The sequence below is a fragment of the Myodes glareolus genome, chromosome 4 (genome assembly GCF_982192425.1).
Source record: "Myodes glareolus chromosome 4, mMyoGla1.1, whole genome shotgun sequence".
In the NCBI taxonomy this organism is placed as follows: domain Eukaryota; kingdom Metazoa; phylum Chordata; class Mammalia; order Rodentia; family Cricetidae; genus Myodes; species Myodes glareolus.
Window position 1 is genome coordinate 47,667,404 of NC_142029.1, and position 19,130 is coordinate 47,686,533.

Consider the following 19,130-nt stretch of genomic DNA (forward strand, 5'->3'; position numbering starts at 1 on the left):
TTCTTTCAAGACAGGGTTTCTCTGTAGCTTTGGAGCCTGTCCTGGAACTAGCTCTTGTAGACCAGGCTGGCCTCGAACTCACAGAGATCCGCCTGCCTCTGCCTTCCGAGTGCTGGGATTAAAGGCGTGGGCCACCACTGCCCGGCATGTCTACATTAATTTAGATTGTGTTTGACTTGTTGGACTCTAGTGTCCAAATCGAAAAGGAGTCACCCCCAGAGATCATCTCATACACCACAGCCAATGCAAAAGCATGAGGATTTTATTAATTCTGTCATGACAGGGTCCCTCAGCATTTGGGAAGCCGAGAGACCTCGAATAGCTGGTACAGTCTACTTTTAAAGGAGAAGGCCCCATAGAAACAAGAGGGGTTGTTCCTTGATCATTATGATTGGCTTATTCGCAAAGGGCTAATACCAATAATTGGCTGGAGAGCTATTGTCAGATCAGATGAGGTAAGAGGTCATTTTGACACCGTTTCCCAGGGGACTGAGTCAAAACATACGTGTATGGGTAATTGTTCAGGAACTGAGTACGTGCATGAGTAGCTGTTAGGTCCTTGGTTAATAGGGGAGGAGGGGAAGCACTAAGGCATGGAGGATGAGAGGGTTTAGAATTGTCAAAAATGGCGTCAGAATTGTCTTAAAGTCTTACAAACTCATTTCGTGTTTTTCTGGTTTCTGGTTTTTTTCCTTTTCCTCCTCTTCCTCCTCTTCTTTTTTGAGACAGGTTTTCTCTGGTAGTCCTGGAACTTGCTCTGTAGACCAGGATAGACTAGAACTCAGAGATCCACCCACATCTGCCTCCCTTAATCCCTCTGTTTGGTTTAAAGATGTGTCTACCACTCCCAGCTTCTATTAGTTCACTTTTGAAGACTTTTGAAAATAATTTAAATTTTAGGAAGTGATTTTTTTTTTTTGAAGTAAGGTTTCTTTGTGTAGCCCTGACTGTCTTGGAACTCTCTCTGTAGACCAGTCTAACTTTGAACTCAGAGATCTGCCTCTGTCTTCTGAGTGCTAGGATTAAAGCCATGCACCACTACTGCCTGGCAGGAAGTGACTTTTTTTCATTTCAGATTTCAATTATTCCTATACAGGAAATATCTTGACTTTTGTCTCTTGTCTATTTACATAGTTTCTTGTTATTTCCTTCTCTTAAGAGGTCCCAAATGGTGGAAAATTACTGTGTAGTATCAGCAGAACGTTGAATTTGACAACTGACTGGTGATGTTGGAAGTAGTTTATAGGCTTTTGAGATTGCTAAGCATTCAGCTCCCAGCGGTGCTCTGGGCAGCCATCATAAGATTTTGTAACAGGGCCCCAGACGTTAGTAGGCCCTGAGACGGTAGCGCAGCTGACTCCATGATGGAAGTACCACTGAGACCGTAGCACAACTGACTCACTCCATGATGGGAGTGCCATTCAGGCTGCTAAACTCAGCACGTAGACAACACCGCCTGACAAACCTAAAACAAAGGCCTAATTTATCAAAGCCCATAGTTATAGGAAAGTCTCTAAATCCTAACCTTGGTTTTTGGCTTCTGTAGTTCTTCTGGGTAACTATTCTTGTTAATTGAAGCAACTAAGGACATGGTTTTTGTGCTTAAATCTCACCCCGAGGAAGACTCGGGGTGTCACTGGGATTCTGAACCCTCAGGGTAGTCGCCAGCCGGCTAATAAAGACTTTCTATTGGTTTAAACCTATAGAAAGCAATCTTCCCTGGTGAATATCCCACAATATCATACCGATTTTTTCAGTGTCTCCCACAGAGATACTTAGTCTGTTTCTATAATGAATACACTGGAGCTTCCTTCTCAGTTTCTATACTGCTTTGCGACACCTGGGGTTCGAATGAGAGAAAGGTGAGGAATGTCATATCATTGTTATAAAGCGGGTACCTATTCTGAAATCTACTATTCCTGGTAATTACGATTGTGGATTTGGTGGGAAATGTCCTTTTCTTCTTGCCATAGTTACTCAGAGGCTCATGGGTAATGTAGTCCCTCACCTACGAGGCCATCCCTCCGGGGCTCAGGTAGTGGGTAAGCTCCTCCATGCAGCACTCTCCTGGGAACTCTGGCTTGGAAAGTCGCGGCCTGGCGTTGTGCTGACGCAGTCTCTAGGGTTGCGAGTTTGGTGCGGGCTTCCTGGAGAGGGTGCGAAGAAGGAAGGGAAGAGTCGCAATCCTCGGAAGCGGGACCCGAACCCTCGGAAGCTGGAAACAGAAATATAGGTGGGTCTTGGTGGGACTGAGACGCAGTGCGAGAGCAGACCAGAGCGGGTCTGGAAGGAGATTGCGGGACCCACCGTGCCCAGTCGGATCAGACGATCTGGACAGTGCTTTCACGGTTGCTGTGTCAGAAGACTGCCCTAAAAGGTGTCCGGGTCTGTGACCCCAACAAAGGGCCGTTACAGAAGCTCTGCCAGGGAGGTGAGAGCCCAAGAAGCCAAGATGGCGACTTGGGGGTGAGGGCGGTGCGTGTCTTTAGATTGCCAGACTGGGGGTTGGGGGGCGGACTGCGGTGTGAGCTCACATTCCAGTCCTTGCTGCCAGTGATGAATCCTGTTACCTGTGTGACTTTTTTTTTTTTTTTTTTGAGGCGGGGTTGGGGGTGGAAAAAGACCACTAATAGGAGACCAGACTACAGAACTGGGAATTTTCACTAGAATGACCCAGAAATCCCAAACTGCGAGCTTGGGAAAGTGTAAGTTGATACTACAGTGCTGGAGCGAGAAGGGGGCCTGTAACCCACAGTCCGTATGAAAGAGGGTGTTTATTATCCTAATGAATTGACCCCGAAATTCCTGGGGAAATTCTCACGTGGTGACTGTAGATCTTGTCGCGTATTGGCAATTGTATTCGTTAAATTTCCTGTCTCTTAAGGAAGTGACTTTTTTTGGGCTTGACAGTGGCCAGTTTGGCACTCTAGGTTTGAGTTCTTAGCGGTTCTTAACCTATGGGTCAAACGACCCTTTCACAAGGGTCGCATATTAGACATCCTGCATATCAGATATTTACATTATGATTCATTAACAGTAGCAAAATTACAGTTATAGAGTAGCAACGACGATAATTTTATGGTTGGAGGTCATCATGACGTGAGGAACGTGGTTACAGCATTAGGAAGGTTGAGAGCCACTGTCTTAGAAGGTTTTGTTTCGTTTTTTGCAAGTCACCAGAGACAAGAAGGTCTCTCAGAAGATTCAAGTATTGAAATAGGAACATTTTCTTGGGAACAAAGTAGGGGGTTTCAAGTTCTGAAGGAGGGTGTTTCATCAGGAGGAACTTCATCCTGCTAGTGTGGAGGAAAACCTTTAATAAGAGACCAGGAAGTGCTGGGTCCTGGTAGGGAATTAGCTCTGGGTCCAGGCCTTAGACTGCTGCAGCCTAACTCCACAGAACTGCAGGACCTTGTGATACAGCCCCCTCTGACTAAAACTTACTGCGATTAACAGGGTCTGTCCGCATCTTCATGACAGAGATGGCATAATTGAAAGTTACCTGTACATCATGACACATTCACGTTTCAGAACTGTACAGTGGCCCATCTGGACTACCGATTCCTTCCTCATTACCCTAATGCTCAGCCTACTATGTTGGTGGCCTGAACAGGGAAGGATTGCAGAGCTGTGAACGAATTTGCCCTTTAGACCAGAATAGGAAGTGTGTTTATTGAATATAATGCAACAGAGCTGCAGGCTGGGCAATGACTAGAGTACCATCTGCCTCATAGGCTAATGAGCTGTGGTTGAGTTCGGAGGGATGCTTGTTCAGTCAGAGGGAGATTCTTTGTGTGCATGTGATACATGATGTGTGAAGATCAGTCCACACAAGGCAGTGTACATCTCTAGGGAGTTAAGCAAGAGCTACTGTGGATGCAATTCCAGCTGTGTAATGGGCATGCAAACAATCTCAGTCCTGTGGAGGTTCTCTAGTGGGAACCTGCTCCACAGCAGGCAAGATCTACTATTAATGAATGGCCTTCCCTCCACAACTAGTACATTTGAGCGGAGGCAGAGTGTAGGTGCATCTTGTAGCCTTGCATGACCTAAGCAGCTGCTGATCCCGTTGCTTAGAACAATTTTTGGTCAAAGCTACCACCTTCTCAGAAGCTATCAATATATGGGTGGTAGGGGCTTGATCCTCTTCAGAAGGCTGAGGTTAGCTTTCTTCTACCAGCTTAGTTGAAAAAGATCGGCAAGGGCCTGGGAAATATTTGTTGTATCTGGAAGTTGTGATCTAGTGTGGAGGGGTGCCCTGTCACACCTGACTGAATCAGTGGTCGGTTAGTTTACTTTTCCCTTCCTCTTCCCTCAGTGTTTCCAGTGTGTGAGCTCTTTCAATTAATCTTGTATGTCTGAGTATATTGTCTGCATGTATGTCTGTTTACCATGCAGTTAACAAAAACTAATGTTTGTGTTTTTCCTAATACTGATTTCTAGTTACCATGTATACATGTCTTAGATTTGTGTGTTTCTGTTCTTGGTGTTGAAATCTAGTGTCTGAGTGTGATCCACAAATGCTTTACCACTGAACAAGGTGACCAGTTTTCAAACACTTTCCAAATACCTTGTCTTCAGTTTCTTACCCTTGTTATCATCAATACATTCTGTATATTATAGAACCTTAAAGGTTAAACATAGAAGTGTTTTACTTAATGCTGGCATTCTGTTAACCAAAATTCATAAGAATGAAAATAATAGGAATCAGTCTCAGTTTTGTAAAATGGAAAATGAGATCACATGAAACTTATGCATGTAAACCTATACATGTAAATACTACAAAATGCCACACTCACATGAAAGTGGCAGCCTTTCTGTTTAAAAGCTTAGACGTTCTCTTTGTAGCCAGACACTACTTGTTTGAATCATGTGACTTCAGGATTCTTTTCTTTTTTGGTTTTTTGAGACAGCGTTTCTCTGAGTGGCTTTGGAGCCTGTCCTGGAACTAGCTATTGTAGACCACGCTGGCCTCAAACTCACAGAGCTCCACCTGCCTCTGCCACCCAAGTGCTGGGATTAAAGACGTGTACCACCACTGCCTGGCAACTTCAGCTATTCTTACTGTGATTTTCAAATCTTGGCCATCTGGCTACAGAATACTTTCTGTTGTGTTTGTCATGCTTGGAAACTATTTCCTATTATATATTAAAATAATTGAATTCTTAGTCTTTAAATGTATCAGCCTTTCTTGTACAACACATCAACAAAAATATTGCTTTAAAGAACAATTTAATTTTTTTTCACATTCCTGTAGGTCGATATCTGGACTGGTCTCCGCTGGGAAGTTGCTGTATTTTCCTGCCTTCAGTGACGAATGAGGTTTGAGTCATCAGTGCTTTGAGCCTCTTCATTCGGGTGTTCTGTCTCACCGTTAGTGGTTCTTGCTGAGTCTGCTCAAAGCTCCATTTTCATCAAGCTCACACTGAAGCTCTTCACAGCATAACCGTGCCTAGTGGGTCAGTACTAGTCAGGAAATACTCTCCAAGCTTAGGGTGTCTTCATATTTACTGAGTTCACTTGGTCAAATGGGTCAAACGGCTCATAGTAACCATGGGAACTAAATGAGGGTGTGGATACGTGGAGATGCCCCACTTGGAAACATTACTGTAGCAATCAATGCCCTATAAGAAATTGTTTTTTTTTAATCCTGGATAAGCATGGGGAAAAAAAATCTTGCAATCTGCATATTTTCCATGAAAATGAGCTATATAAAGGAAGAAGTAATGTAGAGGAAGTGCTTATATGGAGCCCATTTGGGTGGATTAATAGAATATTTCATGTAACAGCTACATTTCTGTGTTAATGATAGGGAAAACATAATTTCTCTGGTTTCAGTTATTAAGTACTTTTGGAAGGGAATGTTAACTGTTACCAAATTGTTCATTATTTGCTGATGTTAGTGCTTGTGAACTCAGCCATAGCTTTCATGTGGAATGGCTCTGACTGTACTTGTTGAGTCCATTGTCAATGATATCTTTGTTGCACTTTCTTGTAGATGGGACTATTTTCTTTTGCTTTTTTTTTTTTTTAGATTTATTTATTTTTGTGTGCATTGGTGTTTGGCCTTCATGTATGTCTGTGTGGGGGCTCCAGATCCCTTGGAAGTGGAGTTACAGACAGTTGTGAGCTACCATGTGGGTGCTGGGAATTGAACCTGGGTCTTTTGGAAGAACAGCCAGTGCTCTTAACAATTGAGCCATCTCTCCAGCCCCTAGGAAATTTTCTTACAATTTTATTTTTTTCTTCTTCTTTTTCAGCTAATTGCATAGTGTTTTGAGCGAAGAATCTAGGACCAAACCATGGATACCCTCTCACACACATGACTCTCCCCTAGTTTTCTTTTCTCAACTGTGCTTCTGGTATCACCTGTGTGTTTTCAAGGGCAAAGCCACAAACAAGCAACTTGCAAACATCATGAATGAATATATGGTGAGTTGTTTATTCCCCACTTGGTTACATATTGCTATTTTATTTATAGTCTGACCATCAATAAGACCTGGCCAAATTTATGGAGAGAATTCGACTTCAACTCCTATTAGTAGTAATTATGGCAACAATTAAGAAATTATGGTTTTTCTTATTGCTGTACATTATTCCTATTTCTCCCAGATTGAAAATATCTTTGATCACTGTCATTTCCACCATGAAGCTTCCAGTTATGGAACTGGATGAAATCATGGTTGAGTGCCTGTTAACCTGCCTTCCATACACATCCAGCACACAGTGAAGAGGTTGGCAAAAACACACATTATAGGCACTCAGGAGAAGACAAGGGTGGTGGGATGTAGGGCTACCCTGTGTATACTGACTTGGGCATATATTCCCATTAGACACCCATGACAGTTTCTTTGCTGAAAGCCTAGTCCAAGGCCATGCTTCATGTGTCTTCATTCTGTTCTCTGGCTCTTGCAAGTCTCTCAATTGCTATTCTTTTTCTCTAGCAAATGACTCCATTTGCAATTAACCATCTTTTTTTCACTAATGTCAGCCAAATACTCAGACTCTTTTTACTTTTAATTTGTGTGTTTGTATGCATTGGGGTTTGAACCCCGTGTCCCATGAACATTAAGCATTTACCTATTATGAACTACGCCCTGAACTGTCCCCATTTCTACTCTCCTACCTTCCTTGCCTTTTTTCCTTTCCTTCTCTCTCTTTTTAAAAACTTTTTATTAATTATTTGTGGATTTCATATCATGCACCCCAATCCCATTCACCTCCCCGTTCCTTCATATCTGCCCTCTGCCCTTACAACCTGCCCCTCCCTCCCCCAAATAAAATTTAAAAGGAATGGAAAGAAAAATCTCATTGTGGAAGTTGTTGCATGGCATATTGAGTCACACAGTATTCTTTTAGTCTATATATCTTTACTTGCAAGTGTTCATTGCAAATCAGAGTTCATGAAGAGTCAGAGACACATCAAGAGTCAGAGGTCATGAAGCCTCTGGTGTCTGCTACATTATTGATACTGGGCCTTCACTGGAACTCTGCTTAGATATCCTGTTATTGTTCTGTGCTGTGGAGATCCTGAAGCTTTGGATCTGTAAGACTGGCCTCTTCACGTCCTTCAGCAGATCATAGATGAGGTGGATAATGGAATGGACCAACTTATTTTATTTTTTTAAGCTTTTTTTTTTAAAAAAATTATTTATTTATTATGTATATAATATTCTGTCTGTGTGTATGTCTGCAGGCCAGAAGAGGGCACCAGACCTCATTACAGATGGTTGTGAACCACCATGTGGTTGCCGGGAATTGAACTCAGAACCTTTGGAAGAGCAGGCAATGCTCTTAACCACTGAGCCATCTCTCCAGCCCTTTTTTTAAACTTTTAAAATTGATTTTATTTAGCTATATATTTTTCTCTGCTCCCCTCCCTTTTTCTCCCCTCCCCTTCAATCCTTTCTCATGATCCCCATGCTTCCAATTTACCCAGGAGATCTTGTCTTTTTCTACTTCCCTTATAGATTAGATACGTGTATGTCTCTCTTAGGGTCCTCATTGTTGTCTAGGTTCTCTGGGATTGTGAATTGTAGGCTGGTTTTCTTTGATTTATGTCTAAAAGCCACTTATGAGTGAGTACATGTGATAATTGTCTTTCTGGGTCTGGGTGAACTCACTCACTTAATATGATGTTTTCTAGCTCCATCCATTTGCCTGCAAATTTCAAGGTATTATGTCTTTATGTGGTTTGGGTATCAGGGAAATTGTAGCCTCATAAAAAGAGCTTGGCAATGTTCTTTCTGTTTCTATTGTATGGAACAATTTGAGGAGAATAGGTATTAGTTCTTTGAAAATCTTATAGAATTCTGAGGTGAAACAATTTTGAGCTGAAACCATCTGGTCCTGGGCTTTTTTTCGTTGGGAGACTTTTGATGTCTGTTTCTATTTCTTTAGCAGTTATGGGTCTATTTAATTTGCTTATCTGGTCTTGATTTAATTTTGGTAAGTGATATTTATCCAGAGAGTTGGGGATGGACCAACTTATAGCCCTGATTCTGGGTCTGGGTGGTTGCTGGATTGGACAGCCTGCCAACTCTCCCTCATCCTCACTACCAAGGTGAGCGCTCTAGCACTGCCCTGGCTCGTTCATCCTGTGTAGCAGCAGCAAAGGGTGGGGCTGGTTCTCCTGCTCTCACATCCTTAGGGATAGCTCACCTCCACCTACTCCACCAGGGCCAATTGTATTATGTTACCCAGGTGAGTGAGATTCAGGGACCACTCTCTCAAGTGCTGCAGATGGTGAGGGGCAGGGCCAACTCTTTCTCCTGTCACAGGCAAGGGTTGGTGGGTAGGGCATCTCTCCCAATATGGCATATGAGGGTGGTGTCATATTTCCCATGCTCACATTCTTGGGGCCAGCTCACCTGTGCAGGCATCAGCAGGGTCTCTTGTCCTTGCCATGTGAGGTGTAAGTATGGTCAGCTTTCTTGCCTGCTGCAGGTGGCAAGGAGTGAGGAGCTGAGGGAATCTTTCGCTTGTCCTCTACACCTGAGGCAGAGAGGGCAGGGCCAGCTCTCCTATGCTCATGCTTTCAGCTCTGCTGTGCTGCCCGGGCGAGATGAACGACCTGTTCTCTGAGTGATGCGGCTGGTGAGGGACAGGGCTAGTGCTCCTGCTTTCATGACCTCAGGGCCTGCTCTCCCACCTGCCACAGGCAGTGAGATATGGTGTGTGTGTGTGTGTGTGTGTGTGTGTGTGTGTGTGTGTGTGTGTAAATCTCTTCCTTACCCTTGCCACTGTGTGCTAGATGAAGAGCAGGGCCAGATCTCCCATGTTCAGGTTCTTGCGGTGGCTCATTCATGTCCCCATCAACATGGTCAGCTCTACTGTGCTGCCCAGGTGAGGTGCAGGGCATGCTCTCCCTAGTGCTGCAGCTGGTGAGGGGCAGGACCAGTTCTCCCTAGTGTTGTAGCCAGCGAGGGACAGGACCAAGAGGCATATAAAACTTACCTATTGCTGCCATGAGGACCAGTGTCCAGCAGCTCAGGGATTGAGGGGGACGCCACAGAGTGGGTGAACTAATTAATAAAATTTAGCCTTTAAGTTGTTTTCCAAGATTTTTTTTTAACCTCAAAGGCATTAACAAAAACATCTTAACTTAACCTAAAGTCATTATTTAAAGCTTTGTTTTAGCTATGATACACACCAAAACCTGCGAACACATCTCCCAACATAAAGATTAAAAGAATTTGAGCTAGTTGGGCTTCTGGGACTCAGTTGCTTTTCTTAATCATTAAGCTAAGTCACAGTCTGTACGGCTCCTCAAGAGAAAGTAGCAGTGTGGATATTTTCTGTTCTCTGCAGCCCCTGCTTTATCACAGGTATAGGGGCTACACCATATCTTGCTTTTACCTGTATTAATTTCCCTACTATATTTAATAAACTGTAATCCCTTACTATATTTATTAAAGACCCTCAATCATCAAAATCCTATTTAAACTAACACTATTTGTTAAAATAGTTATTGTTAAAATAATAATAATATATTATTAAAATAATAATATATAATAATATATTATAAATATTATTAAATAATATTAAAATATTATTAAAATAATAATAATAATAAACTGGTTTAAACCAGTTTAAAATCACTGGTTCAGTTAAACAGTAGAGCTTAGGAGGAAATCATCTCACCATAGTCCACAGGGGAAATGTCCACAGGATATTTCCATGAGATAATCACACTACATTAAAGACAGTGGGGATTTCCCCATGCCCATTCACACCATGCCAAATACCAGAGAAAAATGGCAGCAGCAAACCTGTAAAGGTACAGCAGTAGCAAGAGACATTATGGGGCCGAAGCCCTCGGTGCTTTGCCTATCTGAGATTCACCCATCAGAGCTTTGCTTCCTGGCGGGCAGACCTCCTTCACTTGCCACCTGCTGCTCCTCTGACATGCACTTACCATTGATATCAAGTGGGTGGTGGCACTTGCCTTTAATTCCAGCACTCAGTTCTGAGTTCTAAGCTAGTCTGGACTATATGGTGAATATATAGCTCCAGGACAGCCAGAGCTTCATAGGGAAACCCTGTTTTGTAAAACCAAAAAAAAAGGAAAGAAAGAAAGAAAGAAAAGAAACTACTAGTCTAGATATGTAAAGATATGTAACTGCAGAGTCATTCACTCCGTGACCAGTTCCTTCAGTTTTGTGTTTTCCTGTTGTCACCGTACAGGTTCATTCACCTATATGTGATGCTATGTATAGGACTATAAGACTATTACTGTGGTGTGTGCTTGCTTGTGTGGTTGAGACAGGGTTCTGAAGGGGAGTTTCAGCCATGCCAAGTGAAGCAAAGGTTAAACTTTCAAATGTTTCTGAGAAAGGGGAGGTCTTGCACAAAGCATATGACTTTTGAGCCAGGTGGTGGTTTAATCCTAGCACTTGGGAGGCAGAGGTAGGTGGATCTCTGTGAGTTCGAGGCCAGCCTGGTCTACAAAGCTATTGCCAGAACAGGCTCCAAAGCTACACATAGAAACCTTATCTCGAAAAACCAAACCAAACCAAACCAAACCAAGAAAAAAAAAAAAAAAACCCAAACCAACTAAACAAAAAAAGCTTATGACTTTTGATGCAAGATTGAGGTAGGAGAGTAGGGCATATAAAACTTGGTGACAAGGGTCCCTCTTTCTTTGGGGGGTAGGGATTATTATTGCATGACCCATACAGCATAACAGTATTCAGGCTGCCTCCAACCCCTAGGAGGCAGAGCGAGGTCTGCATGTGTTTATGTCTCATGTACAGCCCTATGTAGTTAAGGCCTGGTTACCTGAATGGCCTGGGTTCTCTTATACCAACAGTTAAGGTTTGAATCTATAAGGTAATTATTGTAATCCATTAATAAATCAATAACCTCAGGATAGTTCTTTGGTGTTTCTTTTTCTCCACTACATAAGCAAGACAAATTATAATGTAAAATGCACATGAGACCTCAGGTTCCTGTTTATAAGCATAGAGTAATCGAGGAGAAATGTGCTGTTACAGGACTTGGTGTCATTTGAGGATGTCACTGTGAACTTCACCTGGGAGGAGTGGCAGAATCTCGATGATGCTCAGAGGGTGCTGTACAGGAATGTGATGTTGGAGACGTACAGCAGCCTGGTGTCACTGGGTAAGTAAGTCTAAGGAGCAAGCCATTTCACTGTAGTAAATGTATGAGCAAGTGTGAGATTTAAAGCTGTTTAGGGATAAGGTGCTGGGCTACGGGTTCCATGATTGTCACTGCTCTCTAGTGAAAGGGCCACATTTGTATGTTTGCTGCGTAGATCCTGAAACCTGGTTTTGTCTTTCTTCAAAGAACCTTATTAGCATAATTTTTCTAAGTCCTACATTATTTCTGATTAACAGGACAGTGCATCCCTAAACCTGAGTTAATCTTCAGATTGGAACAGGGAGCAGAGCCATGGACAACAGACGAATCTACAAACCAGAGTATGTCAGGTTAGTCGGTACTCATGAATGGGGAGATCATGTCTAGCACAGGTTGGCTGTTTTACTAATTTATCCTAAGTTCCATATCTAAGGGCTCAGACTTGTTCATTACATAGTCTACAAGAAGAATTCTCTTGAATATGTTTCTACTTTTCAATTTGACGAAAATTTTCTAAGATTTACCCCTGAAGTCTAATTGTTGACTTCTGTTATTTGATGTTTGTCTCTGGTACTTCCTTTTTCCATAGTTTCAGTTGCCTCTTAAACTCCAGTCTCATGGGGATTTTGTTTCATACATTTTTTTCATGTGTTTTTTGTTTTAGCACTTTTTTTTGTGATTTTTCTTTCTGTTTTTATTATTTTATTTTATTACTTTAAAAAAATACCAATCCAAATTATCACTTCCTCCCCTCCTCCCACTCCCCTCCCACTCCCTCCACACATTCTCCCCCCCAGCTCCCTCCAATGTTAAGAGAGGGCAAGGCACGGAAAGTCTAAGACCCTCCCTACTACATCTAGGTTGAGCAAGGTATACATCCAAAGAGAATAGGATCTCAAAAAGCCAGTGCATGCAGTAGAGACAAATCCCAGTGCCATTGTCATTAACCCTTCAGTCTGCCCCAATTGTCAACCACATTCAGAGGGACTAGTTTGGTCCTATGCTTGTTCATTCTCAGTCCATTTGGGGTTGGTTAGCTCCCATTAACTCTGGCACATTGTCTCAGTGGGTGAACCCCTCATGGTCTTGACTTCCTTGCTTATACTCTCCCTTCTTCCGCTCTTTAACTGGACCTTGGGAGCTCAGTCCAGTGCTCTGATGTGGGTCTCTTGTCTCTGTTTCCATCTGTTGTTGGATGAACGTTCTATGGTGATATTTAAGATAATATTCAGTCTGACTAAAAGGCAAGGCCAGTTCAGGCACCCTCTCCTCTATTGCTTAGGGTCCTAGCTGGGTCATCCTTGTGGATTCCTGGGAATTTTTCTAGTTCCAGGTTTCTTGCTAATCCCAAAATGGCTACCTCAATCAAGATATCTTTTTCCTTGCTCTCATATCTGTCCTTCTTCCATCTCAACTATACCATTCCCTCAAGCTCTCTCCAACCCTCTCCTTCTCCCGTCCTCTTTCCCTTCTCCCCTTCCTTCTACCCCACCCCCCACCCCCATGCTCCCAAATTTTGTCAGGCGATCTTGCCTGTTTCCAATTTCCTGGTGGGTCTATGTATGTTTTTCTTTGGGTTCACCTTATTACTTAGCTTCTCTAGGATCTGAACTATAGGCTCAGTGTCCTTTGTTTATGGCTAGAATCCACTAATGAGTGAGTACATATCATGTTCATATTTTTGAGTCTGGGTTATCTCACTCAGGATAGTGTTATCTAATTCCATCCATTTGCTTGCAAAATTCAAGATGTCATTGTTTTCTACCGTTTAGTGATACTCTAATGTGTAGATGTGCCACACTTTATCCATTCTTCCATTGAGGGGCATCTAGGTTGTTTCCAGGTTCTGGCTATTACAAATAATGCTGCTATGAACATAGTTGAACAAATGCCTTTGTAGTATGTTTGAGCATCGTTTGGGTATATTCCTAAGAGTGGTATTGCTGGATCCTGAGGTAGGTTGACTCCCAATTTTCTGAGAAACCGCCACATTGATTTCCAAAGTGGTTGTAGAAGTTTGCATTCCCACCAGCAATGGATTAGTGTTCCCCTTACTCCATATCATCTCCAGCATAAGCTATCAGTTTTAGCACATTTAAAAAATAATTTATTTAAATTTATCTTATGTGCATTGGTGTAAAGGTGTCAGATCCCCTGGAACTGGAGTTACAGACAGTTGTGAGCTGCCATGTGGGTACTGGGAATTGAACCTTGGTCCTCTGGGAGAGCAACCAGTGCTCTTAAACACTGAGCCATCTCTCTAGCCCTATCTTTTTAGCACATTTTAATGAGACATATTTCAAGTGCTGGTCATTTTATATTTGTTCATCGATAAAAATATAAAAATAATATCCTTACTTCATGGAAATAATATTTTGATAAAAGACAGATATTACACTAAGGAGTCCCAAACAACTGTAATGTTGAACCAGAGTAGAATGAGTAACAGATGATCTTTAAAGTTATAGAGTATTTCACTTAGGTAGTTGATAATAAAATACAGGAAGAGACCTACAAGTTAAGGCTTGTGAGGCATGATCTAAGAAACCATAACGAGGTTCCAGCATAGGAAGGGGAGCTCCCACTTGAGAAAGAATCAAGGAAAAGTGAAACAAGTTTTCATATTGAAGAACCCAAGCTGTTTTTTTTTTAAAATGGGGATTATAGTTTGAATGCAGTACTTCCCTCTATTTTCTTTCTCTCATTCTAAAGCAACAAAGATAATGAGAAATAGCATAAGATTCCATCTTCTATGAAACTAGAAGAAGTAAAGTTTCTGTAAACATGTCATGATAACATCCTTGAGAATCTATGGATTATCAGACATAGGAGTGTGTATCAGCAATTTGGAGGTGAATGTCAAAGCTCTTGGTATCACAAGTAGCCAGACATTTTAGAGCTGATGTACAGCATGCTCATTTCTCCAGGGTGGTGGTGGGTTTTCTTGTATTTATTCTGATTCTGAAAAGAGCAGGACATGTTGTTCAATTAAGACCTCAATTACTGATATCTATTTTGTGTGGATGTGGAAAGAAAGGAATCTCATGTTTGAAAACTCATAATCCATGATCACTCCTGAAATAATAACTCTAAACAAATAAAGATGTAAATGCATGGTCATAAGGGAGACCTCAGGTTAGGAAGCAGCCTATTGGACTTTTCTCATAATCTGCAAAGAAGAGGTAGAAATTATTGCCCCTTTAGACCAGAAAAAAGAGAATGCCAGAAAGAAAAGGTCATAGAAATTGGTGGATATTTTAACAAAATATTACTTCACAAAAATAAAATAAAGTGAGGAAGAATGTGTTAATCTATCATTGTGTTTCAGTATGTTAGAATAAAAAAATGAAGTTTATAAACTAGTACTTAATATGATCTTAATGAATCACTATCCTAGTAGTATAGGAAAAAATTTCTTGGCATGAACATGAGAATTTCACTAGAAAACCTGAAGGTTGTTTTTTTTTTTTTTTTTTGTTTCTTTTTTTGTCCTTTTAGGCTTCTACAATGTGGATGGCACAATTGAGACCAACCAGAAATGTGAAGACAGACATTTATGGCAAGTTACTGCCAATAGCCACAATAGAGCAACTGAGGAAACAGATGGATTAGAAAACACTTTTTATTTTTGCTCCATGAAGATTTCAAATTTTGTTGTAAATAATAGAGAATGTTCAGGAGTGAAGCCTGAGGAGTTGAATGGATACCAGAATACATGTCTTCCTTCTGAGTCTCATGGCATATACACTTTAAAGCAATATAATGACTGTGGTGTAGCAGGAAAATCCCTCAGTTTTCCTGAGCAATTTGGTCAACATTCCAAGATTCAAACTGGGCAGCAGGATTTTGAACACAGTGGAAAAGGAAAAGATACAAAGGAGGCAAAAGTACTGAAAAGAATTACTCCATCTAACAGACTTCAGATGGGCCTGACTTTGTATAAGCGTAATGAATATGAGCAAGTCTCTGTTGAGTCGGATGTCATGGTTAAGGTAGGGAAGGCAACTTTTGGTGAAACATGTAACCTCACTGAACACCAAGAAACATACTCAGGGAGCAAACCTTGTGAATGCCTTAAAAGAAAGAAAACCTTTACTAGCAAATTAGACCTTTCAGTTCATCAGAGGACACATGACCAGAAGAAAGCCCACGTATGTATCCTGTGTGAGAAACTCTTTAGCACTAAATCTTCCCTGACTACTCATCAGAGGATTCACACAGGAGAAAAGCCCTATGGATGTAGTAAATGTGATAAAAGCTTCAGGCAAAAGTCAGCCCTTGTTGTACATGAGAGAACCCACACTGGTGAGAAACCCTTTGAATGTTGTGAGTGTGGTAAAGCCTTCCAGCATAAGTGGTATCTCAAAATGCACCAGAGAACTCACACAGGTGAGAAACCATACGAATGTCAAGACTGTGGAAGAGCGTTTCTAAAGAAGTCATACCTCAAAATACATCAGGGAACTCACAAAAGAGATAAACCATATGAATGTGAAGAATGTGGAAAAACCTTCCATAACAGGTCATACTTCAACATACACCTTCGAACTCACACTGGTGAGAAGCCCTATGCATGCAACGAGTGTGGAAAAGCCTTTTACCAAAAGTCAGACCTCAGGAGGCATCAGAGAATCCACAACAGTGAGAAATTACACAAATGTAAAGAATGTGGAAAAGCCTTTCAAAATAAGTCATACCTCAAAACTCATCAGAAAGTTCACACAGGTGAGAAACCATATGAATGTAAACAGTGTGGCAAAGCCTTTCAAAACAAGTCATATCTCAACAAGCATCAGATAATTCATACAGGTGAGAAACCCTATGAATGTAATAAGTGTGGGAAAACATTTCAGTGGAAGTTAGTCCTCAGTAAGCACTATAGAATTCACACAGGTGAAAAACCCTATGAATGCTGTCAGTGTGGGAAAATGTTTGGCTATAAATCATCTCTCATTGTACATGAGTTGATTCATTCTGGGAAGAAACCCTACGAATGTAATGTATGTAGAAAAACGTTTTCACAGAAATCAAACCTAATTAGGCATCAGAGAACTCATAGACATCGGGATGTATGATGGGGATGGGTACAGAAAGATGTTTGCCTGACATTCAAGCCTCAGAATGTTTGCAGTACTCTAGGAATTCCCTTGAGTGTGAGTGGGGTAGGTGTTCTTTCTGTAGAACAGCTTTCAGTTAACATGAGAGGACCTACACAGGGCTGACAAGAGTTAGGAATGGATGTGAGGGCAAGTCCCACCAGAACTTGCCCTTAACATGGTATGAAAAAACCTACACAAGAGGGAATTTTAATAAATGTAATACATGTGGAAAAATGTCCCATACTACAGGTCTGTAACATAAGAGAGGCCTGCTTGTTGGGGTTTCTGTTCCACCCCACCCCCCAACTGTTTAGTCCCAGAGAAAAATTAAACAGAGATCTCTATAAGTTATAAAGCTGATTGGCCCATTATATCAAGCTACTTATTAGCTCTTGTAACTTGTATTAACCCATTTTTCTGATCTATTTTAGCCATGTCGCTCAGTACCTTTTTTAGTGGGGCAGATCACATCCTGCTGTTTTGGTGGTCTGGGCAGGAGTGGGAGGAATCAGCTTCCTCCTCCCCAGAATTCTCTTGCTCTCCTTGCATCATTTCCACTTCCTGTCTGGTTTTCCCACCTACGCCTCCTGCCTGGCCAATCAGCGTTTTATTTAAAACACGATTGACAGAATACATACAATTCTCCCGCACCACAGGTCTAAACTTGGAATGCATCTAAATATTTATTTACATAGGAGGAAACATGAAATGTAAAGAATATAGAAGTTTTAAACACGTTTTTTTCTTCAGTATATTTGAGATAACTCAGACTGGAGAGAAACTCAGTGAAAGCCACGAGTATGGTAAATACTTTTTATAACATAATTGAGAAAAATCTATGAATATAAAGTTGAAAACCGTTTTGGCATCATTCATGTCTTAATATGCTTGAGAAAGTCCACACTGGCAAAAATCTCTTCAAGAAATGTAACCATTAGAAAACTATCTGGAAGTCACTGCTTGTTAAATATGAAATAGTCCTTTGTGGAAGATCTCTGGGAATGGGGTGATTGTGGGAGCCTTCCAGTAGAAATTGACCACAGCATGGATCAGAGAACCCTCTTGAGAGAGGAAAGCCTCTAATAATATTGGAAGCCCATGTATTACAGCTAGGCAAGCATCAGACAGTACAATCTAAGGGAAGTCTTATGACATGGAAGAACATCAAGACCATTTAGAAAGTAAGCATTGACATATATCACAAAATATGTACAGAGAAATAATGCTGAGTAGCAGAGTGGCCACGTGTCCTGCAGAGACCATTTTCTTACCTCTGGACATAGTCTGCAATTTTCTGCCTCCACTGTAGCCGCTACAAGTTAAGTGAGCTCTGCTGGGACACTATGAACTCACTGATGGCAACCCAAAAAACAGCAGGCAGTTTTTTCCCAGTTTATGTCAAAGAAAAGCGAAGGTGACCCTAAGGATATTGTTGCAATTAAAGGTGGAAGAAATTTATTGGGATTTAAGAATTGTTTGAAGAAAACAGTGGTCTTTCCTCCTTTATTTTTGTTCTTTATGGCTGGCACATTAGTGTGAAATAAATGTAATGTTTAGTTTCCCCAAGTGTGATCTGTTCTCATTGTATTACTAACAGGTCATTCTTGACAATTCATTTTATGAATACAAGAAATCTTTCTGAGGGCTGTGAATAACTTTTTATCAGCACATTCATACAGCAGAGAAGCCTGCCTTGTTATTCTTCATTTCTAGGTTAATTCTAGAAGAATCAGTTGTGGAAGAAAATTACAATGAATCATTTTTGGGAATGCTTTTTATCATGCAGGGGTATCTCACTGAAGAAATAAATTAGATAATTGCCAAATATTTTTATAGTATTTTTATAAGAAATTGTAATGAAGAGAGACTTGCCAATGTCTCTCTTCATTATACATATAATAAATGTCTCTCATTTATTATACATATGAATACGGATCATGTTAAACATTAACTACTTTAACAGCAAATATTTGAATATTCACCAAGCATAAAACATGAGTGGTGATACAGTCTTCGAGGATACATTTGACTAAGTCTGGAGGCATTCTTGTTTATTTAACTGGATATTGGGAGCTGCTGGAGGCCAGGGTTCTGATACATTGCTTAAGAAGCACTGAATACCCACCTCAGGTTAGAACTTTATGTTAGAGATCTTTCTTAATGATCCCTTAACTGTGATATGATAATTCAAACAGCTAATATAATAAATATCATGACAAATAGTGTGCCCTGCCATTTCCTATTGCTGTAATGAAACACTTGATGTTTAGAACTTTTTCAGGAAATTAAATTTATTTTGATGACAGTTTCTTTTTGAGGTTGAAAATTGAAGAGCAGGTAGGTAGGTTTATCATTTTTGCGTCTACTGTGGGTCTACTTTTGCAACATGTTGAAGAGTTGGAAAGGGAGCAAGCTATGTATAGAGAGACA

At 41.1% G+C, this 19,130-nt stretch overlaps 1 protein-coding gene across 5 annotated transcripts; it reads left to right on the forward strand.

The window, feature by feature from the left end:
• Nucleotides 1-1,995: 1,995 nt before the first annotated feature.
• On the forward strand, nt 1,996-18,922 carry LOC125401486 (uncharacterized). Of its 5 annotated transcripts, none has more exons than XM_048435824.3 (6): nt 1,996-2,233; nt 5,258-5,459; nt 6,261-6,432; nt 11,496-11,622; nt 11,859-11,942; nt 15,100-18,922. In XM_048435824.3, exons 3-6 carry the CDS (start codon nt 6,418-6,420, stop codon nt 16,674-16,676), a joined length of 1,803 nt encoding a protein of 600 aa, XP_048291781.1. In that variant the 5' UTR covers nt 1,996-2,233; nt 5,258-5,459; nt 6,261-6,417; the 3' UTR covers nt 16,677-18,922. The 5 variants fall into 5 exon arrangements, with proteins under 5 accessions (XP_048291781.1, XP_048291777.1, XP_048291779.1 ...); XM_048435820.3 differs by having other exon boundaries at nt 1,997-2,233; nt 11,859-11,951; XM_048435822.3 differs by having other exon boundaries at nt 1,997-2,233; nt 5,258-5,322; nt 11,859-11,951.
• The last annotated feature ends 208 nt before the right edge of the window (nt 18,923-19,130 follow it).

Coding starts and splice junctions, on each gene's coding strand:
- LOC125401486 (XM_048435820.3), top strand. Junction 11,623..11,858: donor CAGCAGCCTGGTGTCACTGG/GTAAGTAAGTCT, acceptor TCTGATTAACAG/GACAGTGCATCCCTAAACCT. Junction 11,952..15,099: donor TACAAACCAGAGTATGTCAG/GTTAGTCGGTAC, acceptor TTGTCCTTTTAG/GCTTCTACAATGTGGATGGC.